The following is a 27251-nucleotide window of genomic DNA, read 5'->3' as shown; positions in this document are numbered from 1 at the left end:
CCCTGTATAATTATTATTTATACCATTGGATAGTAGTTTTTATAGTAGAATAGTATATTACTTTTTTCTAAGGGATTACCCTAAATCAGTTAATTATAAAACTCACCTTGCTTCACTTGGGGAATTGCGAGAAAGAATTACTCAAGCATGTCGCCCTATTACTAGAACATTTGCTAAATTTCGTGCAGAATTTGAAAATAGGCTGTATTATTGTTTACCAAACAACGGAATTCACATTAAATATTTACTTAATTGACATTTTTAATAAATTTGTAATTCAACAAAACCTTATTAAATTTTTCATTTAAGCCAAAGTTTCACAATTATTGCTTCACCCTGTATAATTATTATTTATACCATTGAATAGAATTTTTTATAGCCCTTTCAATGATGTATCACAAGTAGGGGTTTGCAATTTAAACTTTTTTGGTTGTGATGGGTGGGGTCTAGGGGGTTGATGGGGGTGAGTTCTCTTTCATGTCATTTTAGTTCCCCCTTACTATCCTAGAAACGGTTTCAAGCATTTTTCGATATCAGCTTTTGTTCGTAAGATATAGCCATTGTAAGTTTTAAAATTGACACACTGTATTTGAATGAAAACGGCGCGTCCTATGAAAAAATGGAAGATAGTTTTTGTGTCACAAATTGAACGAGAAATTCAAAAATGATCCTTGATTTGAAATATGTCAGTGGCGTACTATTTTTCTTCGTAAAAAAATTCATGACAAAAAATGTTGTGTTCTGTATATCAAAAAATGTGCAATAACTACCCCTTGAAACCCACCAAATTTTATTTGCATAGAGTGCAATGGTATTGAAGAAGATAATAGTTTGAAACTTAAATTAATTCATACTTTATTGTATTTACCTTAGTTCTTCCCCAACCTGAAACTCTAACAATTGTGTTTAGTGGTACTCTAGCGCCTTGTTTTGGTAATCTTATGGGCTGCGTCTTCTTTGAAAGAGGCATTTTTCCTTTCAACTAAAATTCATTCAAAATTAAAGTGATGCTGTAAATACTAACTTTGCTTGTCTTAAATAAATCTAGCTATTCAACAACATTATGTTAGACTGGTCACTTACAAAAAGACTGGCTGTGGCTGTGATCAATATTCATTACGCTTCCCAAAAACGAGATATTCACAGTCGGAATAGAAGTTAGACATGCCAGATATATCAGTATACCAGACTACAAAACAAACATGAGTTCTCCGTTATTTCATAAACCTACCGATACTGACAATTCATCATCCCATTCTACACAATAGGTTTGTTCTATAGTCCATTCTTTCACGGTTTTTGCTCTAAATTTTAAAAAACTGCTTGGATTGACATGAATTTTGGCATATGTATAGCTTACATGTCAAAGAAAAAAAGTGATATTGTGTCGATGTATGCTTTTTCCCTGGGGTGACTTTAACCCCCTGTTGGGGGTGAAAAAATATATGTCCAAAATAAGTCCGGAAATGGGTAAACTGACTAATTTTAAGTAACTTTTGTTCTATAGAGCTTTTTCGCCAAGTCAACATTTTTCGAGTTATTTGCGAGTGAATATGTTCATTTTTCAACAAAATAACCACATTTTTAGACGGTTTTTCGCAAATAACTCAAAAAATAAGTATTTTGTCGAAAAAAAACGTGCCCAGCAAAAATATAGCCCATAAAAAAGTAAAAAGAATGATGTACACTTTAGTTCTCTGGATCTCGTAAAACCAGAGTTATAGCCAATGAAAAATATATTCATATTCACCACATTTCAAATAGAATATTTCGACGTGAAATATCCAAAAAATTAGGAACTTTTTGGGGAAAACCCATTATAACTTTTTTAAAGTGTTTAAACAAAGCTTTATTTTTGTTTTTTCAAAAAGTTTGTAGCATTAAATTTAAGCAAGTTACGTTCAAAATAAAGATGGTCCCTTTTGGTATTGCACAAAAAAAATCGGGAAGACCACCCCCTAATTAGCAACTTAAATGAAATTAATCGTTACCGCTCCACAAATTATTTTACTTATGTTGTGTTTATATGATCTGTAAGTTTTATCGATTCAAAGTGCTTATTTTTGAAAAAATTTGGTTTCAAAATAAAAATTTTAAAAATTTAAATTTTGAAAAATATGCTTTATTTCAAAGTAACTTAAAAATTGTTAGAGATACCAAAAATCTCGAAAAACAAAAAATGACAGATTTGCTTTTCTGAATATCATATATTTTTTTGTTTTTCTATTAGACATAAATTGATTAAGATTTGGTGTTTCTAAATTTGCATACATTCGTGATCAGTGGCTCGTTCAACCCCTTTTAACTACAGCCCTTTCAATAATAAGGACTTTGAACCGATGAAACTTACATATTATATAAACAATATATACACGAGTCAAGAAATTTGTGAAGTCGTAAAGATTAACTTCATTTAAGATACTAATTAGGGGGTGATTTTCTCGATTTTTTTACCAAAACCAAAAGGGACTAACTTTATTTTGAGCGTAACTTGTTTAATTTTGATGCTAAAAATTTTTTTTATAAAACAAAAATGAAGCTTTTTTAAACCTTTTAAATAAGTTAAAATGAGTTTTCCCCGAAATGTGCTTCATTTTTGGTTATTTCACGTTAAAGTATTGCATTTGGAATTTGACGAATATGAACCTATTTTTCATTAGCTATAACTCTGCTTCTACTAGGTGTAGATACGTGATATATACACCATTTTTAAAAATTTTTACAGGCTATATTTTTGCTAAGAACGTTTTTTCGACAAAATACTTACTATTTGATTTATTTGCGAAAAACCGTCTAAAAGCGTGGTTATTTTGTTGAAAAAATAAACATATTCATTGCCAAATAACTCGAAAAGTATTGACTTAGTGAAAAAACACTATAGAACAAAAGTTACTTAAAATTAGCCAGTTTATCCATTTCCTGACTTTCTTTGGACAAATATTTTTTCACCCCCCAAGAGGGGGTGAAAACTACCCCAAGTGCAAAAGCACATATCAGCACAATATCACTTTTTTTGTTTGACTTATTAGCTATGTGTATGCCAAATTTCATGTCAATCCAAGCGGTTCTTTAAAATTTAGAGGTTTTGCAATATTTTACCGTTAAAGAACGGACTACTAGCAACTAGTCAGAAACCGTCAGCAAACAGTTGGTCAGTGAGAAAACATAATACAGTCATCAGTGATATCCCCTCTACTCGCGCTGGTCCACTATTCGCTGATGGTTTCAAACCGTTTAAAACTGATGCTAGAACAACCTAATATAAATAAGCAGCCTAGCATAACATATTATTACAGTTTATTTCAAACCCTTCTTTCAGTGCATCATTAATTTTGACGTCATATAAGGTTTTAAGAAAGTCGCGAATCACTGCATGACATTTTAGTTGAATCTGACAGTTGTCAGAATATTTATATTTATATAAAAATCAATATTTATACAGGGTGTCCCGAAAAGATTGGTCATAAATTATACCACACATTCTAGGGTCAAAAATAGTTTGATTGAACCTAACTTACCTTAGTACAAATGTGCTCATAAAAAAAGTTACAGCCCTTTGAAGTTACAAAATGAAAATCGATTTTTTTCAATATATCGAAAACTATTAAAGATTTTTTATTGAAAATGGACATGTATCATTCTTATGGCAGGAACATCTTAAAACAAAATTATAGTGAAATTTGTCCACCACATAAAAATTTTATGGGGGTTTGTTCCCTTAAACCCCCCCAAACTTTTGTGTACGTTTCAATTAATTCATTATTGTGGTACCATTAGTTAAACACAACATTTTTTAAACCTTTTTTGCGTCTTATTATTTTTTCGATAAGCCAGTTTTTATCGAGATGCGGCTTCTTTTTTAATATATTTACATAAAAATTTTATGAGGATTTTGTTCTTTTAAACCCCCCAAATGTTTGTGTACGTTCCAATTAAACTATTATTGTGATACCATTAGTTAAACACAGTGTTTTTAAAACTTTTTTGCCTCTTAGTCTTTTTTTGATAAGTCACCTTTTATCGAGATACGGCTTCTTTTTCAAAATATACCTAAAAATGTAAATTATAAATAAATTTTCAGATTATTAACAGGTCTATAATAATCGTACTTAACCATATACAAATAAGTGATGTATTCAACAAATATTCAAAATAGCTCGATAAACACTGGCTTATCGAAAAAGTACTAAGAGACAAAACAGTTTTAAAAACATTGTGTTTAACTAATGGTGGCACAATAATAATTTAATTGGAACGTACACAGAAGTTTGGGGGGGTTGAATGGAACAAAACCCCCATAAAATTTTTATGGGGTGCACAAATTTCACTTAAATTTTTTTTAAGATTTTGCTGCCATAAGATTTCCACATGTCTATTTTAAATAAAAAATCTCTAAGAGTTTCCGGTATATGAAAAAAAATCGATTTTCATTTTGTAATTTCAAAGGGCTATAACTTTTTTTGTGTGAACTATTGTATATAGGTAAGTGAGGTTCAATCAATCTATTTTTGACCCCAGAATCTGTGGTATAATTTATGACCAATCTTTTCGGGACACCCTCTATAAATATTAGCCAGAATATTAATTTTTAAAATATTCAAGGAAAAAATAAATAAAAAATATAAAATAGAGTTTTACTATACAATGTCTTGGCAAAGAACAAGAAAGCCTTTAGGCCTGACGTCATACCGACAAAGATGTTAAAGCGCATGAATGGGGAAAATATTGGAATACTGGTCAAACTTCTCAATGATATTTATTCGACTGGTGACATCCCTGAAGATTGGGTGAAGTCAAAATTCATAAGCCTACCAAAAAACAACGTCCGAAAAACTGTAGCGATTATACAAAGATAAGCGTTATGAGCCACACTTTGAAAATATTTCTATGTATTATCCACAGTATAATCAGAGATAAATGTGAATAACACCAGGATGAAACACAATTTGGCTTCAGAAATAGACTGAGAACACAAGAAGCAATCTTTGCACTAAATGTATTATTTCAAAAATGCCGAGATCAAAGGAAAGACGTCTTTGCTGTATTTATTGATTATGAAAAGGCCTTTGATCGAGAGCAGCATCACAAAATAATTAAAACAGTAAAGGATAAAGGAATTGATAGTCAAGATGTACGAATCATAGAAAAATTATATTGGCATCAAACAGCGACAGCTTACAAAAATGGAAAATCAACAGATGTAAAATACAAAGATGTGTCAGACAGAGTTGTATACTGTCTCCAGTGTTATTCAATTTATATTTAGATAGAATATTTAAAAAAGCGCTGCTTAATTTTTAATGGGCCGTGAAATTTAAGAGGAAACAGTAGCGATCAACAGGTAGCGAAAACGCGTTCCAAGATTGCGGCTGTAATTTTGAATATTTTTTCGAGATATTTGGCACACGTATTCGTAATATAATAAAGAATGGCGGTAAAGAGTAAAGAATGGAACATTTTTAATGAAATAAAAAATTTCAGTAGTTCCAAAATGACACAAAATCAAGGCATCGGATAAAAAAGTTTATTTGAAGAAAGTGTATTTTTTTGTTTTTCTTAATGGCGGTACAGGCTCGTTTTTTTTTATTTTGTATTTAATTACAGAGTAATTTCCACATATTAACCCTCTGTTAGGCGCGTGGTCTACAATCGTAGACCACTCTCCTTTAAGTGGTCGCCAATTTCATAAAACTGCACATACGCCCCCATCCCGCTTAGTAGCTGTCACTAATACTTCCAACTTACTCTTCAGTTTGCTAAACGCCGCCGATCTGTTTGCATTATTTTTTTACCATTATTCAAAGAGCACTGGTCTACAACCGTAGACCACGCGACTAAGCGCGTTCCAGGTTTTAGTTGTATATATAAAGGTAATATGTAGCCTGCTGTGTATATAAAGCTAATAACATAAATGAAAATGTTTCAAGAAGCGACTTCATTGAAAACTTAGCATGGGAACTAATCAAACAGCAAATTGAATATGGATCAACTATGCCTTCCCTGCTAAAAGAACTTAGACGACGAGCTCGCGTACTGCTCGGAGTTCAAGAAGTCGTACCCCCTTCCCCTAATATTCCAACAAATTACGTGGGACGAAGTTGTATTTGTGCATGAATTTGCAATATGTCAACAAGAAGGGCATGCCAAAGATGTGACACATTTGCATTTAAGGATCATTTTGGGGATATTTGCACTGAATGTTTGACGAACTAAAATTGTGCCACTTTGACCATTTAATAGTTTTGTTCTTTTTTTAATTTTTTGAGTTCTATTCGTTATTATTTATCCCTATTGGTCATTCTATAAGTTCAAAGATAAAAAATATTTTGTGTTTTTTACTAAATTGAGCTTATTTTTATTTTTGTGACCATTTTCATTTACTTGCGAATAAAGACCCAAAAAATCATGACTTGGTTTTTAATTTTACCACTGTCAAAATGAGAAAAGTCAAGGAACAAAACATATCTAATATCAAAGTGCGAACATAAATAAACATGTTATTACCACTAATTTGTTAATTTTGCCAAAATGCGGTATTATACGACAAAAAACTATTGGTCTACGATCGTAGACCACGCGCCTAAGCTTGTCAGCAACAACGACGCGTCTAACGTAGGGTTAATATATTTTTCAAATTGGGCTCTTTACCGCGATTCTTTATTATATTACGAATACGTGTGCCAAATATCTCGAAAAAATATTCAAAATTACAGCCGCAATCTTGGAACGCGTTTTTGCTACCTGTTGATTGCTACTGTTTCCTCTTAATGGAATTCTGATAAATACAATCAGATATGCAAACGATAAAGTTATTTTAAGTGATGACGTGAATGAATTACAATGCCTATTATATGCAATTGACACAGTGGGAAGAGAGTTTGGTCTAAACAAAATATGTACATACATGTAGTATGGTATAACTAGATCCAAACCCAGACATCCAAAGTGAAAGTTATCCTCCAACACCAAATTGTTCTATATGGTCCACATAAAAGTCACATCATTTTGAGCGTCGGGTTTGGCGGGAGATGGGGGATAAATCGGCAAATTCGTAGTTTTTTTAAGTTTTTCGTCAATATTTCTAAAACTATGCGGTTTAGCATGAACAACCTTATATGCAAAAATGTTCTACATTAATTTTGAAACAAAAAAGGTCCTATGCATAATCCTTCTAAAATGAACGGTTTTAAAGTTACGGAGGTAGTATAGTATAATTGGTCCAAAAAAGGCCTAACCAAGACATTAAAAGTAAAAGTTTTCCTCCAACACCAAATTGTTCTATATGGTCCAGATATTGTTCAGTAAAAAGTTCGGGAACTTGTAAGAAGGACGGAAGTGTATTATATTATTCCGGTAACAACACAGAAGACCCGCATCACAAAAATGGTGTAGGTATATTAGTTACATTAGACCGGGCAGTATCGTCGCCTCCGCTAGCGCAATTATTCCGATTCGATTTTTTTGCACAAACTTACTCAAAATGAGGTCCTTATAACATATCCACAGGGTGCCGGGCGGTGCCGTGGTCGAAAAATTTTTTAAACAATTTTTTTTAAACAAATTTTTAAAAAAGCTAAAGCTCTCCTGTCATTTTTCTCTAGAATTGACTGTTGTCGAGTTATACGCGATTAAAAATTTGAAAAATGCGAAAATGGCCATTTTCAAGGATTCATAACTCGATTAAAAATGATTATTATGAAATTCAAAAAGTGAGAAAATCAAGATTCAAATACCTTCTTCAACGTCCTGAAGAGATTTTTGTCACTATTTTATTACAAAGCTGTTGTTTTTAGTTATTAACAATTAGCGGTATAGTCCAACTGTATCGTCGCCCCCGTTAGCGGAACTATTTCGATTCGATTTTTTTTGCACAAACTTACTCAAAAAGAGGTCTTTATAACATATCCACAGGGTGCCGGGCGGTGCCGTGGTCGAAAAATTTAAACAATTTTTTTTAAACAAATTCACAAAAATAATTTTTTCATTTCCGACAATTTTTTTTAGATAATTTGGGTCATTGTGAGTAAAAAAGGTCTCTGGTCATTTTTCTCTAAACATGACTGTTGTCGAGTTATACGCGACTAAAAATTTGAAAAATGCGAAAATGGCCATTTTCAAGGCTTCATAACTCGATTAAAAATTATTATTATGAAATTCAAAAAGTGACAAAATCAAGATTCAAATATCTTCTTCAACGTCTTGAAGAGATTTTTGGCATTATTTTATTAGAAAGCTGTTACTTTTAGTTATTAACAATTAGCGCTATAGTCCAACTGTATCGTCACCCCCGTTAGCGGAACTATTTCGATTAGATTTTTTTGCACAAACTTTTGTTTAAACAATTTTTCGACCACCGGCCGGCACTCTGTTAGATGTTATAAGGACCTATTTTTGAGTAAGTTTGTGCAAAAAAAATCTAATCGAAATAGTTCCGCTAACGGGGGCGACGATACAGTTGGACTATACCGCTAATTGTTAATAACTAAAAATAACAGCTTTGTAATAAAATAATGACAAAAATCTCTTCAGAACTCTGAAGAAGGTATTTCAATAATAATTTTGTCACTTTTTTAATTTCATAATAAATATTTTTAATCTAGTTATGAAGCCTTGAAATGGCTATTTTCGCATTTTTCAAATTTTTAATCTCGTATAACTCGACAACAATTAATTTTAGAGAAAAATTACAAGAGACCTTTCTTGCTCAGAATGACCCAAGTTATCTCAAAAAAATTGTTGGAAATGAAAAAATTATTTTTGTGAATTTGTTTAAAAAAAATTGTTTAAAAAATTTTTCGACCGCGGCACCGCCCGGCACCCTGTGGATATGTTATAAGGACCTCTTTCTGAGTAAGTTTGTGCAAAAAAATCTAAACGAAATAGTTCCGTTAAAGGGGGCGACGATACAGTTGGACTATAGCGCTAATTGTTAATAACTAAAAATAACAGCTTTGTAATAAATCAATGACAAAAATCTCTTCAGAACGCTGAAGAAGATATTTGAATCTCGATTTTGTCACTTTTTGAATTTCATAATAATCATTTTTAATCGAGTTATGAAGCCTTGAAAATGGCCATTTTCGCATTTTTCAAATTTTTAATCGCGTATAACTCGACAACATTCAATTTTAGAGAAAAATGACAGGAGACCTTTTTTGCCCAGAATGACCCAAATTATCTAAATAAAAATTTTTGGAAATAAAAAAATTATTTTTGTGAATTTGTTAAAAAAAATTGTTTAAAAATTTTTCGACCACGGCACCGCCCGGCACCCTATGGATATGTTATAAGGACCTCTTTTTGAGTAAGTTTGTGCAAAAAAATCGAATCGGAATAATTGCGCTAGCGGGGGCGACGATACTGCCCGGTCTACATCAGAACTGAGTAAATATGTGACCAATTTCGTACCAGTCTCGGATAGAATAATATTACTCCAAATAAATACTCAACCATTTAAAACTAACATACTTCAAATCTATGCCCCTACTATATATATAGTGACTGTACACCCCGATATGGGGCTAAGTCGCGTAAGCTTTCTAGATCCTATTTCTTAGGGAGGATCAGTCCCTTTTGCTTATGTTATCTTCTTAACGATTTCTCTCCATTTTTTCCTATCTCTAGTTTTTCCCCGCCATTCTCTGACTCCTGCGTTTTTTAAGTCTTCTTCAACTTCTTGCAACCACTTTGATCTTGGTCTTCCTCTTTTCTTTCTTCCTCCTGGATTCCATTCTATCATAGCATATGTCACTGCTTCATCTCCTGCCCGCCAGATGTGACCTAACCATCTAACTCTGCATTGCTTTATTTTGGTCACGATATCTTCTTTTAGTACTTTCTTAATCTCTGCATTTGTTCGGCTTCGATATTCATTTTGCTCTGTTCTGATTGGTCCCAGTATGGTTCTCATGATCTTTCTCTCCACTATTCTTAAGTTTTCTTCATCTTTTTTAGTCATCGTCATTGTTTCTGCTGCGTATAATAATATTGATCTAATTATGGTGTTATACATTCTCATCTTGGTTTTAATAGACAGTATTTTGCTTTTAAGTAGTGTTTTATTTGCAAAATAAGCTTTATTCGCTGCCAATATTTTTTCTTTTATTTCTGGTATTCTTTCACCCGTTTTGCTTATTGTCACTCCTAGGTATTTGAAATGTTCTACATCTTCAAACTCTGAATTTCCTATTTTGGTTTTTCCTTTTATTGCTGGTTTCCCTAGTCTTAATATTTTCGTCTTTTCTTCATTTAATGTGAGTCCCATTGTCTCCCCTTTCTCTTTTATTTCTTCTAGCATTTCTTTCATTATGTTTCTATTTTTTGCAATAATAACAATGTCGTCTGCATATGCAATTATTTGTCCACCTCTTGTTCTTAGGTTTCCTTTGTTTATATTTCGTAGTACATATTCTAAAGCTAGATTAAACAGTGTCGTGGATAAGGCATCCCCTTGTTTCACTCCTTTATTTATAATGAATTCATCTGTCTCGCCTCTTTGCGTCTTTATGCTAATTTTGGTAGTTCTCATTGTCATATTTATTAATTTTCTGAGTTTATGTGGGATTTTTAATTTTTCCAGGGCAATCATTAGTTGTTTTCTCTTAATCGAATCAAATGCCTGTTTGAAATCGATGAATAGCATTTCTAATTGCAGTTTGTATTCATTTGCTTTTTCCATTATTTGTTTTATTGTATGTATAGCATCTATTGTTGATCTTCCTTCTGTGAATCCACATTGGTACTGTCCCACTCTCTTCTTCGTGATCTTTGACAATCTTTTTCTTATTATCGAAGTCAATATTTTATATGTTGTGCTTAGTAGTGTTGTTCCTCTATAATTTTCACAAATTTGTTGGTCTCCCTTTTTATGTATTGTTATTACCTGCCCTATCTCCCAGTCCTCTGGCATCTTCTCTTCCTTCCATATATTTTTCAATAGTGATAGTATTTTTTCCTTCAGTTCCTTTCCTCCATATTTTATAAGTTCCATGTTAATTTCGTCTTTTCCTGGAGCTTTTCCATTTTTGCTCTTCTGTATTACTTCCTCGAGTTCATCTATTGTTGGCTCTTTTGAGACTGCAATGTGTATTTCGTCTGCTTCTTCGTCCACCGTTTCCTCTTCTTCGTACATTTCTTCTCCAGTGTATTCCTCCGTCAAGAGTTCTCTGTAGTGATCTGCCCATACCTGCCTATATTCATTGTCTTCTACAATGACTATTCCCTCTTTATTTTTTACTCCGTTTGTTTTACCTTTGTATTTTTTGGTTTGTTCTTTAATATTTTTATAGAAATGTTTCGTGTTTCTATTTGTTCTTTCCTGTTCTATTTCTTGCATCTTTTCATCTGCCCATCTTCTTTTATTTTGTCTTATAATTTTCTTAGCGTCCTTTCTTAATTTTTCATAACTTTCTCTGTCTTCCTCTTTATCCGTTCTCATCCATTTAATTCTTGCTTGCACCTTTTGTGCTGTTAGTTCTTTACATTCGTTGTTATACCATTCGTTTTTTGTTTTCTTCTGGTGTTTGCCTACCTGCTTTTTTGCAGCTTCTTCTATTGACTTTTTGATCATGTCCCATTCTGATTTGATGTCCTCTGCTTTATATTTCTCTCTTATTTGCACTGTTACTTCTTCTTCATATTTTTTTCTAATATCTGCATTCTGCAATTTATTGACATTCCATTTTTTCTGTTGATTTTTCTGTTTAGTTTGGATTTTAACTTTTTGTCTTATGGTGGCTGCGACCATATAGTGGTCTGAATCCGCACACGCACCTCTGAAAGTTCTCACGTCCTTCATTGAAGATTGTTTTCTTTTGTTTATTAGTATGTGATCAATTTGGCTATACGTTTTCTGATCAGGTGACCTCCATGTTACTTTATGCATTTTAGGGTGTTCAAATTTTGTTGAGCTTATTATCATGTTTGTTCTTGTTGCTAGGTTACATAGTCTTAGACCATTATCATTAGTGTTTTTGTGTACGGTGTGTTTTCCTGCAATTTGCTGTAAAAAATCTTCTTTTCCAATCTGGGCATTGAGGTCTCCTAGTATAATTATAACATCTTCTTTGGGTATTTTTTCCATCTCTTCTTCTATCTTATCATAAAAATTGTCTTTATCGTCTGTGTTGCTTGTTTCTGTAGGTGCGTATAGGTTTAATAGTGATATATTGAATGGTTTATTATTTATTCTTACATACGCAATTCTTTCACATATCGGTTTAAAGTTTATGACTTTTTCTCTTAGCTGTCCTAGAATCATGAATCCCACTCCTTTTTGTCCTTGCTTCTTTCCTCCTGAGTATAATAGTGTAAAGTCTTGTTTATCAATCTGTCCTTGTCCCTCCCACCGTATCTCTTGCAGTGCTGCAATATCTATTTTATACTTTGCTAGTTCTTTGCTTATTTCTAGCATTTTTCCTGGTGCCAACATCGTTCTTATATTCCATGTGCTTATTTTCAGTTCTTTATGTTTTTTATTTTTTTGTTTTCGTCTTGTATTTTTGTTTCCTTGTCTGCTCTTATTTATTTCTTTTTTGTGATACATCAATTTATCTGCACTCATTTCCTTTTTATTTGCCTCGTCCGTCGCCAAATAAGTATTGTCTTGTATTCTCTCATCAGTTGCTAGTTTTTTGAAACGTTTTGAAAAACCTCATCCAACTGATTCTTGTTCTTATTCCATTTCCTCTCCCGTCCATCTATTATCAATTTGTTGTGCTTAATTTGGACGCGTTTTCCTTTCTTTATTTCATCATTTGCTATTTTGACTATTTCTTTTTGTATTTGTAATTCCTCTTTCGTTAAATCATTGTTTATATATATTCTTTCTTCTTTTACTTCTTTAAGTTTTCTTTTATTTTCCATTACTTTTATTTTTTCCTCTTTGTTTGGCAATCTGACTAAACATGTTTTGTTTTCTAATTTCACAGCTTCTTCTATCTTTATATTAATATCTAGTTCTTTTTTCATAAAGTTCTCCATTGTTTCTTTTAGTAATCTTCTATCTCCCGTATCTATTGTCATTCCCTGTACTATAACATTATTTTCTTTTCTTGCTCTATCGAGTCTTTCAAGGCGCACTTTTACATCTTCCAGTTCCTTTTTCATATGTTCATTTTCTCTTCGCACTTCACCATTCTCTTTTCTTAATTCTTTTAATTCAATTCGGAGTTCCCTCATTTCTTCTCTGTATTGCCTTTGCTCCTCTTTAATTTCTTTTACGTGAATTTTCAGATCTTGTGTCTCTTTCGTTAAGTTTGCCATCATATTTAATATTTGGTCTAGTTTGTCTTCCTCTGTGTTCCTTTTATCTGGGGTTCTTGATACTTTTTTGCTTTTCGAAAAAGACTGCTCTTCATTTTCTCTATATCTTTTCCGATTATCGTCGGATGTGTAATCGTCGGGGTTCATTTTCTTACCGAAATTGCTCGCGATAAAATCACCCTCCCCACCTATCGCGCCGGAGGAAGATGATTTTCTCAAGCAATATGTTTCTCTTTCGAATGTGTTACCCCTAAATTGAATTAAATTAAATTAAATTATTTTACGTTATTTTGGAGCAGTTCGATTCAACAGTTCCCACCTTTAACTTTCAAAATTCCAGTTTCTGGAGCTTGTAATCAACGTTCTAATGATCTACTTTTTTGGCTTGATGTTGAATTAAATTGTATTTGTTGTTTTAAGTTTATGTATTGTATTTAATATTATTGTACTTACAGTCTGTTTCAAAAGTTTATTTCTATAACTTCACTTAACACTAATCGTCTTTGACACACTGTAACTAAAATCACTTTAGAAACTATTTCTTATTCGCCAAAAAATTGAATTTTTAGAGAGCCTGATTTTTCACGTGTTGATCTGCCCACACTAGAGATGGGAATCCATGCCCCTACTGCGGATAAAAAATATGACGATGAAGTCGAGAAGTTGTATGATCAGATCCAAGACATCTTGCAGAAACTTAATAAACACGAAATTTTATATATTATAGGCGACTTCAATGCAAAAATTGGGGAAGGTCGACGAGGTGAGACTGTAGGTCCTTATGGTCTTGGACAACCTAACGATCGAGGACAGAGATTGTATGAATTTTGTAAAGAAACGATATGATCATTGCAAACACCTGGTATAAACTACCCAAGCGACGACTATACACTTAAAAAGCCCCATTTGATGATGGCAGTAACCCTGAGTCTTCTTCAAGAAATCAAATAGACTATATACTTGTAAATGAGCGTTTCCGAAATGCCGTCAAACAAGTCACTACATTTCCTGGGGAAGATATTGGATCTGATCATCAACCATTTGTAGCCGATATTAAACTAAGGTTAAAACGAATTCAGCGATAAAAACCAAAAACCAATGTAGGTACTTAACTTTGACGCTATAAACATAAAACATAACATTAAAAAAGAATTCAACAATAGAATAAAAACATCGGAGAACACTAGAAGATCCAGAAGAACTATGGAGTAAATTTAAAAATCAAGTTAACGAAATCTCCACAAACAATTATTATAGAAAAAACTTAATCAAGAAAAATAAATGGATGACAGACGACATCTTAAAATTGATGAAACAACGACGACTTATCAAATCTAATGAAACAGAATATAGACACCTGCAGAGAAGAATAAAAAAGGAGATCAAATTAGCCAAAGAAAAATGGATGAGAGAAAGGTGCGACGAAATGGAGGATGTGATATCTAGGCACAACTTATTTAATGTGCACAAAAAACTAAAAGAAATAAGTAACATATTTAAAAAACGAGTTCCCTCTGTGCTCGTTGGCAATAATAACTAAATTATTGTAAATGAGCACGAAATAAGAAAAGAGTGGCAACTGTATATATCAGAGTTGTTTGAAGATGACAGGAATAACATTGCCGAATTCTACCAAAAGTGTACTGACGGCCCAGAAATTATGAAATGCGAAGTAGAACACGCTATAAATAGTGCTAAATTAGAAAAGCTTGTGGTCCAGATGATACACCAACTGAGTTGCTGAAACTAATAGAGGATGATAACATAAAAGTAGTAGTAAGACTTTTTAATTCAATATCTAACACCGGAGTGATTCCCACAGATTGGCTCAAATCCATCTTTGTCGCAATACTTAAAAAACACAATGCGAGAAAATGCTCAGTATATCGATTAATTAGCCTAATGAGCCACACTCTTAAGATTTTCCTAAGAATACTTCACAACAGAATTAGACGCAAATGCGAAGAAGATCTCGAAGATACCCAATTTGGTTTTAGAAATGCTATGGTTACCAGGGAGGCACTTTTGCGCTTAAGATCCTATGTATCCTACAAAAATGCCGTGATCAAAGAAAAGATGTATTTGCATGTTTCGTGGACTTCGAAAAGGCATTCGATAAAGTACAGCATGTAAAATTAATGCAAATACTGAAAAATATCGGAATAGATGACAAAGATATTCGTGTCATTAAAAATTTGTACTGGAATCAAACTGCTACGGTCAAAATTGGAGATAACTACACCGATGAAATCTCCATACAACGAGGAGTCAGACAAGGTTGCATTTTGTCACCAACATTGTTTAATGTTTACTCGGACCACTTATTTAAAAAGGCACTTGAGAGACAGCCATATGGAATAAAAATCAACGGAGAACTACTTAATGTGATGAGATATGCAGACGATACAGTAATTCTGTCAGATAATATTGAAGGTCTCCAAATTCTGCTTGATCGTATTCACGAGGTAGGAGAGGAAATGTACATTAAAATAAACTCAAACAAAACCAAATTTTTAGTGTTTAGTCGTGACCCACATCCCGATGCACAGCTTCAATTAAACGGAGTCCAAGTTGAAAAAGTTCACAAAATGACATATTTGGGAACTGTGATAACGGACCAACTAGATCCAGACATAGAAATAAAACGTAGAATAGCAGTAACTAAAACTACTTTTATGAAAATGAAGTCATTTTTTTGCAATAATCATCTCAGTTTAGAACTAAGACAAAGAATGGTCAAGTGCTATGTTTGGTCCGTACTTTTGTATAGTGCAGAAGTGTGGACGCTAAAAGTATCAATCAATGAACAGAATTGAAGCATTGGAAATGTGGATTCATAGACGGATGCTGAAGATACCCTGGACAGCAAGAAAAACTAATGAAGAAGTACTAAGCAAGGTCAACAAAGATAGAGAACTGCTAAAGACTGTTAAACATCGAAAAATGTCTTATCTGGGACATATAGTGAGGGAAAGTCGATATAAAATATTACAATTGATCCTTAAAGGCAAAATAGAGGGCCGTAGAGGTGTAGGAAGAAAACAAGTTTCTTGGTTAAAAAACATTCGTGAATGGACTCAGATATCAAACTCAGGACAATTATTCCATATTGCAGAAGATCGAGAAGCCTTCGCAATGGTGATCGCCAACGTCGGATAATTCTGATATGGCGCGTGAAGAAGAAGAAAAAGTTCATTTTGAGCGTCCGGTTTGGGGGGGAGATGGGGGAGAAAACGGTAAATTAGTAGTTTTATGTTTTTCGTCAATATTTCTAAAAATATGCTTTAGCGTAAACAATGTTCTATACAAAATTGTTCTACATCAAATTTAAAACAAAAAAGGTCCTATACATAATTGTTATAAATCAACGATTCCAGAGTTACGGAGGGTAAAAAGTGGAGGTTTTCGATACTTTTTATATTTTTTGGGCAATTTATAATATTTTTACTGATTGAAAGAAATTTTCTTTAACAGGATTTGCTATTTCAGTGGCCGATGGTATGTTAGTGATAAGCTCTTGAAGAAACGTCAACCTCACCACCCAAAATGATCATCAATTGCCCAAAAAATATAAAAAGTATCGAAAACCTCCACATTTCACCCTCCGTAACTCTGGAACCGTTGATTTTATGACAATTATGGATAGGATGTTTTAAATTTTATGTAGAACGTTTTTGTATAGAACATTGTTTACGCTTAAACATTGTTTTTGCACGATTGATCATTTTTGACTGTTTACCGTGACAGATTTTACGTCAGTAGGTGACATTTACTCGTACTAGCAACTCGACGGTAAGTAATCCAACTCGACGGTAAGTACTCCAACTCGACGGTAAGTAATTCACTTACCGTCGAGTTAAAAAATCTCTTAATTTTAATTTATTTTTTGAAAGAATAAAGAAAACTAAGGAATTATTTATTAATATTGAAACTTATGGTATACACAATTTGTTAAATTATTTAATGAAATCCCACTTGTTTGGGCTGTGGTTTCACTTCTAACAGAAACTCCTGCAGAATCGCATACATTAGTAGTATTACTAGTATTGCACAATATTTTTTATTTAAAATAAATAAATATTTATTTTAATAATTGCGGAACACCCTTCTTCCCAAGCCCGTTCAATTTCTTCAAATTCACTTTCGCTCATATTTTAATTTATAATAATCAAAATTGTACTTAAAATTATTGACAACTAAATAAAAACTCAATTCTCCATTGTTGTTATGCACCCTAGTTACTACCTAACAACCAAAGTATCTATCTTGATAAAATGAATGAAACTAGTCAATATGACGAAAATGTTTAATTTTATAATTTATAATGGTATCAATCGTGCAAAAAACGTTATAAGCATGTCGAACGTTAAGGGTAACCGATCTCAGACAATAATTGGAGTCGTAGCTCCGCTCCTCCTCCAAACAATTGTCTTCGATCGGTATAAAACCCTTACCGTTCTCCATACTTAATATACTATTTAGAAATATTGACGAAAAACGTAAAGTACCTATTAATTTACCGACTTCTCCCCCATTTCCCCCCCAAACCGGACGCTCAAAATGGTGTAACTTTTTACTGAACAATATGTGGACCATATAGAACAATTTGGTGTTGGAGGAAAACTTTTACTTTTAATGTCTGGGTTATGCCTTTTTTTTGGACCAACTATATTATACTACCTCCGTAACTTTGGAACCGTTCATTTTAGAAGGATTATGTATAGGGCCTTTTTTATTTCAAATTGTGATTTTTTTCTGAACATTATATGGAGCATATGGAACAATTTGGTGTTGGAGAATAACTTTCACTTTAGATGTCTGGGTTATGTCATTTTTTGAATCAATTCTATCATACTAATGGTGTTTAGCCGTTTTACACATCAGGATTCATGGTTATATGTTGCTGGTGATATAATTCAAAGAGTACTCAGTTTTAAATATCTTGGTTGCCATATTACTGAACAACTAGATCCAGATTAGATAAAGATATAAAATTTAGAATCGAGATAGCCCGCACGAAATTTTTAAAAATGAGGCCATTCTTCTGTAATGATAACTTGCAACTTCAACTTCGAAAGCGCATGATTAAATGTTACATTTGATCAGTCCTCTTATATGGTGTCGAAGCATGAATATTACAAATATCCACCGTTACTCGTTAGAAGGCCTTTGAAATGTGGCTGCACAGACGTACACTAAAAATACCATGGACGGCTATGCTGCCAAATGTGGCTGTCCTTAAGAGAGCAAATGCTGCTAGCGAGCTGTTTAATAACATCAAATGTAGAACGATATAATGTTCTTCAACTTATTATGATGGGCGAAATCGAAGAATGCAGAAGAATTGGTAGAGAACAGGCCTCTTGGTTGAAGAATATCAGGGAGTGAACAGTAATAAAGAAAGCAGAGCAACTATTTAGAATGGCGCTCGAGACAGAGACAGTTTCGGCTTGTTAATCGCCAACGTCTAGGGGACTTGATAGGGCACTTTAAAAAGAAAAATACAATGTCTGAATATACCAATGACATAAAATATCACGATAAATTACTTTTGTGTCAAATTCTCTTTATTCGCATCGTGTATTGGTTATCTATTTAGAATATGAATTGTAATTGTCAACCAAGTATACATCTATAAGCACATATAAGACGCTTTATAAATATGATGGAATTACCCGTCAACGAATATATAATTTTAGAAGTTCTATGTATAATAATTACGGACGTACGTTTTTTCTGCCACTTCGATCTTAATGCGTGAGACCGAAATCGACAAACTATGACGCACTGAAAGAAGGGTTTGGTATGAACTGTATATAGATTGACAGAAATTCCCATGTTAAAAATAACTTCGAGACAGAACTGACATCATTAAACATCATTAAACAAATAGCAGTAAACAATGGGTACAACGAACGAACAATTAACAAAATTTTAAACCAAAAACTGGATAAGAAAGGCCTGAAATTAGTCTCCCCACTACCACAGAAAAAACCCAGTACTTTCTGCTTTATCACATATACAGGAGAGATATATCAATAAAAATTACCAAACACATAAAGAAGAGAATCACACCAGCTTTCAGAACGAGTAACTCCTTAGGAAAAAAAGTTAACAATAAATTCAAAAGAAAAACCAAGAGAGTGGTGTAGTACCTATAGAAACTGACATGTGATGACTATCCAAAAACATAAATCGGTCAAACTGGCAGAACCTTTGACAAACACAGACCCAAACACAAAAGGGCTTTCAATAATAGAGAACCAGATTCTATGTACACACTTCAACTTCTAGATCATAGTCATTATTTTAATGAACAGTATCAAATCATTCATATTCAAAATAAAGTCCTTAAGCTGTCTTTATTAGAATCTATGGAAATTAATAAATTAAAAAATACAAATATAATTGGCATACACAGCAAGCAGGTTTGATTCTGATTCAGAGCACACTACAGGCTGTTCTGAAGAAACCAAGAGTTGAAATGGACCAGGTGTCCAAATAAGAATGGCTCTCGGCCATATTTCAGGAACCGTTTATAGTACAGCTTTGAGAAAAAATATTTATAACAAAAGTTGCCTCGGGAAAAGCCTGGAAATTATTTTCATAATTGTAGGTCCACCGCTAGAGGGCTTAATTGAATATCAAAAATTAAAAAATCAAAATTTTACAAAATTTACCTAATGAAAGGGCACTGGAAATCCAATCATCGTATTCTTCATAAAATTCTGCGCATATTTGATTTCACAAGTTTAAGTCGACCTTTGCAAATAAGAGGTGGGGGTGAGTGGGAACCTTGTTATGAAAAAATAGCTGTAAGTCCGGTTCTGCTAAATCGAATTTTGCATACTCTAATCTGATTTTGCTCTGTTCTGATTGGTCCCAGTATGGTTCTCATGATCTTTCTCTCCACTATTCTTAAGTTTTCTTCATCTTTTTTAGTCATCGTCATTGTTTCTGCTGCGTATAATAATATTGATCTAATTATGGTGTTATACATTCTCATCTTGGTTTTAATAGACAGTATTTTGCTTTTAAGTAGTGTTTTATTTGCAAAATAAGCTTTATTCGCTGCCAATATTTTTTCTTTTATTTCTGGTATTCTTTCACCCGTTTTGCTTATTGTCACTCCTAGGTATTTGAAATGTTCTACATCTTCAAACTCTGAATTTCCTATTTTGGTTTTTCCTTTTATTGCTGGTTTCCCTAGTCTTAATATTTTCGTCTTTTCTTCATTTAATGTGAGTCCCATTGTCTCCCCTTTCTCTTTTATTTCTTCTAGCATTTCTTTCATTATGTTTCTATTTTTTGCAATAATAACAATGTCGTCTGCATATGCAATTATTTGTCCACCTCTTGTTCTTAGGTTTCCTTTGTTTATATTTCGTAGTACATATTCTAAAGCTAGATTAAACAGTGTCGTGGATAAGGCATCCCCTTGTTTCACTCCTTTATTTATAATGAATTCATCTGTCTCGCCTCTTTGCGTCTTTATGCTAATTTTGGTAGTTCTCATTGTCATATTTATTAATTTTCTGAGTTTATGTGGGATTTTTAATTTTTCCAGGGCAATCATTAGTTGTTTTCTCTTAATCGAATCAAATGCCTGTTTGAAATCGATGAATAGCATTTCTAATTGCAGTTTGTATTCATTTGCTTTTTCCATTATTTGTTTTATTGTATGTATAGCATCTATTGTTGATCTTCCTTCTGTGAATCCACATTGGTACTGTCCCACTCTCTTCTTCGTGATCTTTGACAATCTTTTTCTTATTATCGAAGTCAATATTTTATATGTTGTGCTTAGTAGTGTTGTTCCTCTATAATTTTCACAAATTTGTTGGTCTCCCTTTTTATGTATTGTTATTACCTGCCCTATCTCCCAGTCCTCTGGCATCTTCTCTTCCTTCCATATATTTTTCAATAGTGATAGTATTTTTTCCTTCAGTTCCTTTCCTCCATATTTTATAAGTTCCATGTTAATTTCGTCTTTTCCTGGAGCTTTTCCATTTTTGCTCTTCTGTATTACTTCCTCGAGTTCATCTATTGTTGGCTCTTTTGAGACTGCAATGTGTATTTCGTCTGCTTCTTCGTCCACCGTTTCCTCTTCTTCGTACATTTCTTCTCCAGTGTATTCCTCCGTCAAGAGTTCTCTGTAGTGATCTGCCCATACCTGCCTATATTCATTGTCTTCTACAATGACTATTCCCTCTTTATTTTTTACTCCGTTTGTTTTACCTTTGTATTTTTTGGTTTGTTCTTTAATATTTTTATAGAAATGTTTCGTGTTTCTATTTGTTCTTTCCTGTTCTATTTCTTGCATCTTTTCATCTGCCCATCTTCTTTTATTTTGTCTTATAATTTTCTTAGCGTCCTTTCTTAATTTTTCATAACTTTCTCTGTCTTCCTCTTTATCCGTTCTCATCCATTTAATTCTTGCTTGCACCTTTTGTGCTGTTAGTTCTTTACATTCGTTGTTATACCATTCGTTTTTTGTTTTCTTCTGGTGTTTGCCTACCTGCTTTTTTGCAGCTTCTTCTATTGACTTTTTGATCATGTCCCATTCTGATTTGATGTCCTCTGCTTTATATTTCTCTCTTATTTGCACTGTTACTTCTTCTTCATATTTTTTTCTAATATCTGCATTCTGCAATTTATTGACATTCCATTTTTTCTGTTGATTTTTCTGTTTAGTTTGGATTTTAACTTTTTGTCTTATGGTGGCTGCGACCATATAGTGGTCTGAATCCGCACACGCACCTCTGAAAGTTCTCACGTCCTTCATTGAAGATTGTTTTCTTTTGTTTATTAGTATGTGATCAATTTGGCTATACGTTTTCTGATCAGGTGACCTCCATGTTACTTTATGCATTTTAGGGTGTTCAAATTTTGTTGAGCTTATTATCATGTTTGTTCTTGTTGCTAGGTTACATAGTCTTAGACCATTATCATTAGTGTTTTTGTGTACGGTGTGTTTTCCTGCAATTTGCTGTAAAAAATCTTCTTTTCCAATCTGGGCATTGAGGTCTCCTAGTATAATTATAACATCTTCTTTGGGTATTTTTTCCATCTCTTCTTCTATCTTATCATAAAAATTGTCTTTATCGTCTGTGTTGCTTGTTTCTGTAGGTGCGTATAGGTTTAATAGTGATATATTGAATGGTTTATTATTTATTCTTACATACGCAATTCTTTCACATATCGGTTTAAAGTTTATGACTTTTTCTCTTAGCTGTCCTAGAATCATGAATCCCACTCCTTTTTGTCCTTGCTTCTTTCCTCCTGAGTATAATAGTGTAAAGTCTTGTTTATCAATCTGTCCTTGTCCCTCCCACCGTATCTCTTGCAGTGCTGCAATATCTATTTTATACTTTGCTAGTTCTTTGCTTATTTCTAGCATTTTTCCTGGTGCCAACATCGTTCTTATATTCCATGTGCTTATTTTCAGTTCTTTATGTTTTTTATTTTTTTGTTTTCGTCTTGTATTTTTGTTTCCTTGTCTGCTCTTATTTATTTCTTTTTTGTGATACATCAATTTATCTGCACTCATTTCCTTTTTATTTGCCTCGTCCGTCGCCAAATAAGTATTGTCTTGTATTCTCTCATCAGTTGCTAGTTTTTTGAAACGTTTTGAAAAACCTCATCCAACTGATTCTTGTTCTTATTCCATTTCCTCTCCCGTCCATCTATTATCAATTTGTTGTGCTTAATTTGGACGCGTTTTCCTTTCTTTATTTCATCATTTGCTATTTTGACTATTTCTTTTTGTATTTGTAATTCCTCTTTCGTTAAATCATTGTTTATATATATTCTTTCTTCTTTTACTTCTTTAAGTTTTCTTTTATTTTCCATTACTTTTATTTTTTCCTCTTTGTTTGGCAATCTGACTAAACATGTTTTGTTTCCTAATTTCACAGCTTCTTCTATCTTTATATTAATATCTAGTTCTTTTTTCATAAAGTTCTCCATTGTTTCTTTTAGTAATCTTCTATCTCCCGTATCTATTGTCATTCCCTGTACTATAACATTATTTTCTTTTCTTGCTCTATCGAGTCTTTCAAGGCGCACTTTTACATCTTCCAGTTCCTTTTTCATATGTTCATTTTCTCTTCGCACTTCACCATTCTCTTTTCTTAATTCTTTTAATTCAATTCGGAGTTCCCTCATTTCTTCTCTGTATTGCCTTTGCTCCTCTTTAATTTCTTTTACGTGAATTTTCAGATCTTGTGTCTCTTTCGTTAAGTTTGCCATCATATTTAATATTTGGTCTAGTTTGTCTTCCTCTGTGTTCCTTTTATCTGGGGTTCTTGATACTTTTTTGCTTTTCGAAAAAGACTGCTCTTCATTTTCTCTATATCTTTTCCGATTATCGTCGGATGTGTAATCGTCGGGGTTCATTTTCTTACCGAAATTGCTCGCGATAAAATCACCCTCCCCACCTATCGCGCCGGAGGAAGATGATTTTCTCAAGCAATATGTTTCTCTTTCGAATGTGTTACCCCTAAATTGAATTAAATTAAATTAAATTATTTTACGTTATTTTGGAGCAGTTCGATTCAACAGTTCCCACCTTTAACTTTCAAAATTCCAGTTTCTGGAGCTTGTAATCAACGTTCTAATGATCTACTTTTTTGGCTTGATGTTGAATTAAATTGTATTTGTTGTTTTAAGTTTATGTATTGTATTTAATATTATTGTACTTACAGTCTGTTTCAAAAGTTTATTTCTATAACTTCACTTAACACTAATCGTCTTTGACACACTGTAACTAAAATCACTTTAGAAACTATTTCTTATTCGCCAAAAAATTGAATTTTTAGAGAGCCTGATTTTTCACGTGTTGATCTGCCCACACTAGAGATGGGAATCCATGCCCCTACTGCAGATAAAAAATATGACGATGAAGTCGAGAAGTTGTATGATCAGATCCAAGACATCTTGCAGAAACTTAATAAACACGAAATTTTATATATTATAGGCGACTTCAATGCAAAAATTGGGGAAGGTCGACGAGGTGAGACTGTAGGTCCTTATGGTCTTGGACAACCTAACGATCGAGGACAGAGATTGTATGAATTTTGTAAAGAAACGATATGATCATTGCAAACACCTGGTATAAACTACCCAAGCGACGACTATACACTTAAAAAGCCCCATTTGATGATGGCAGTAACCCTGAGTCTTCTTCAAGAAATCAAATAGACTATATACTTGTAAATGAGCGTTTCCGAAATGCCGTCAAACAAGTCACTACATTTCCTGGGGAAGATATTGGATCTGATCATCAACCATTTGTAGCCGATATTAAACTAAGGTTAAAACGAATTCAGCGATAAAAACCAAAAACCAATGTAGGTACTTAACTTTGACGCTATAAACATAAAACATAACATTAAAAAAGAATTCAACAATAGAATAAAAACATCGGAGAACACTAGAAGATCCAGAAGAACTATGGAGTAAATTTAAAAATCAAGTTAACGAAATCTCCACAAACAATTATTATAGAAAAACCTTAATCAAGAAAAATAAATGGATGACAGACGACATCTTAAAATTGATGAAACAACGACGACTTATCAAATCTAATGAAACAGAATATAGACACCTGCAGAGAAGAATAAAAAAGGAGATCAAATTAGCCAAAGAAAAATGGATGAGAGAAAGGTGCGACGAAATGGAGGATGTGATATCTAGGCACAACTTATTTAATGTGCACAAAAAACTAAAAGAAATAAGTAACATATTTAAAAAACGAGTTCCCTCTGTGCTCGTTGGCAATAATAACTAAATTATTGTAAATGAGCACGAAATAAGAAAAGAGTGGCAACTGTATATATCAGAGTTGTTTGAAGATGACAGGAATAACATTGCCGAATTCTACCAAAAGTGTACTGACGGCCCAGAAATTATGAAATGCGAAGTAGAACACGCTATAAATAGTGCTAAATTAGAAAAGCTTGTGGTCCAGATGATACACCAACTGAGTTGCTGAAACTAATAGAGGATGATAACATAAAAGTAGTAGTAAGACTTTTTAATTCAATATCTAACACCGGAGTGATTCCCACAGATTGGCTCAAATCCATCTTTGTCGCAATACTTAAAAAACACAATGCGAGAAAATGCTCAGTATATCGATTAATTAGCCTAATGAGCCACACTCTTAAGATTTTCCTAAGAATACTTCACAACAGAATTAGACGCAAATGCGAAGAAGATCTCGAAGATACCCAATTTGGTTTTAGAAATGCTATGGTTACCAGGGAGGCACTTTTGCGCTTAAGATCCTATGTATCCTACAAAAATGCCGTGATCAAAGAAAAGATGTATTTGCATGTTTCGTGGACTTCGAAAAGGCATTCGATAAAGTACAGCATGTAAAATTAATGCAAATACTGAAAAATATCGGAATAGATGACAAAGATATTCGTGTCATTAAAAATTTGTACTGGAATCAAACTGCTACGGTCAAAATTGGAGATAACTACACCGATGAAATCTCCATACAACGAGGAGTCAGACAAGGTTGCATTTTGTCACCAACATTGTTTAATGTTTACTCGGACCACTTATTTAAAAAGGCACTTGAGAGACAGCCATATGGAATAAAAATCAACGGAGAACTACTTAATGTGATGAGATATGCAGACGATACAGTAATTCTGTCAGATAATATTGAAGGTCTCCAAATTCTGCTTGATCGTATTCACGAGGTAGGAGAGGAAATGTACATTAAAATAAACTCAAACAAAACCAAATTTTTAGTGTTTAGTCGTGACCCACATCCCGATGCACAGCTTCAATTAAACGGAGTCCAAGTTGAAAAAGTTCACAAAATGACATATTTGGGAACTGTGATAACGGACCAACTAGATCCAGACATAGAAATAAAACGTAGAATAGCAGTAACTAAAACTACTTTTATGAAAATGAAGTCATTTTTTTGCAATAATCATCTCAGTTTAGAACTAAGACAAAGAATGGTCAAGTGCTATGTTTGGTCCGTACTTTTGTATAGTGCAGAAGTGTGGACGCTAAAAGTATCAATCAATGAACAGAATTGAAGCATTGGAAATGTGGATTCATAGACGGATGCTGAAGATACCCTGGACAGCAAGAAAAACTAATGAAGAAGTACTAAGCAAGGTCAACAAAGATAGAGAACTGCTAAAGACTGTTAAACATCGAAAAATGTCTTATCTGGGACATATAGTGAGGGAAAGTCGATATAAAATATTACAATTGATCCTTAAAGGCAAAATAGAGGGCCGTAGAGGTGTAGGAAGAAAACAAGTTTCTTGGTTAAAAAACATTCGTGAATGGACTCAGATATCAAACTCAGGACAATTATTCCATATTGCAGAAGATCGAGAAGCCTTCGCAATGGTGATCGCCAACGTCGGATAATTCTGATATGGCGCGTGAAGAAGAAGAAAAAGTTCATTTTGAGCGTCCGGTTTGGGGGGGAGATGGGGGAGAAAACGGTAAATTAGTAGTTTTATGTTTTTCGTCAATATTTCTAAAAATATGCTTTAGCGTAAACAATGTTCTATACAAAATTGTTCTACATCAAATTTAAAACAAAAAAGGTCCTATACATAATTGTTATAAATCAACGATTCCAGAGTTACGGAGGGTAAAAAGTGGAGGTTTTCGATACTTTTTATATTTTTTGGGCAATTTATAATATTTTTACTGATTGAAAGAAATTTTCTTTAACAGGATTTGCTATTTCAGTGGCCGATGGTATGTTAGTGATAAGCTCTTGAAGAAACGTCAACCTCACCACCCAAAATCATCATCAATTGCCCAAAAAATATAAAAAGTATCGAAAACCTCCACATTTCACCCTCCGTAACTCTGGAACCGTTGATTTTATGACAATTATGGATAGGATGTTTTAAATTTTATGTAGAACGTTTTTGTATAGAACATTGTTTACGCTTAAACATTGTTTTTGCACGATTGATCATTTTTGACTGTTT

General features: G+C 33.1%; 1 protein-coding gene across 4 annotated transcripts in view; it reads right to left on the bottom strand.

The window, feature by feature from the left end:
- LOC126879032 (trypsin-7-like) overlaps positions 1–27251 on the bottom strand; it is a 111391-nt gene that overhangs the window by 23714 nt on the left and 60426 nt on the right. For 3 of the 4 annotated variants that reach the window (XM_050641915.1, XM_050641918.1, XM_050641917.1), the window contains one exon: positions 869–982. The exons of the other annotated variant lie outside the window; for it this stretch is intronic. In XM_050641915.1, coding sequence (XP_050497872.1) covers positions 869–982 — 114 coding nt within the window. The remainder of the gene's footprint in view (positions 1–868; positions 983–27251) is intronic. 4 annotated transcript variants of the gene reach the window in all.

The sequence above is a fragment of the Diabrotica virgifera genome, chromosome 1, assembly GCF_917563875.1.
Source record: "Diabrotica virgifera virgifera chromosome 1, PGI_DIABVI_V3a".
Taxonomy (NCBI): domain Eukaryota; kingdom Metazoa; phylum Arthropoda; class Insecta; order Coleoptera; family Chrysomelidae; genus Diabrotica; species Diabrotica virgifera.
This window is presented reverse-complemented; position numbering and strand designations above follow the sequence as displayed.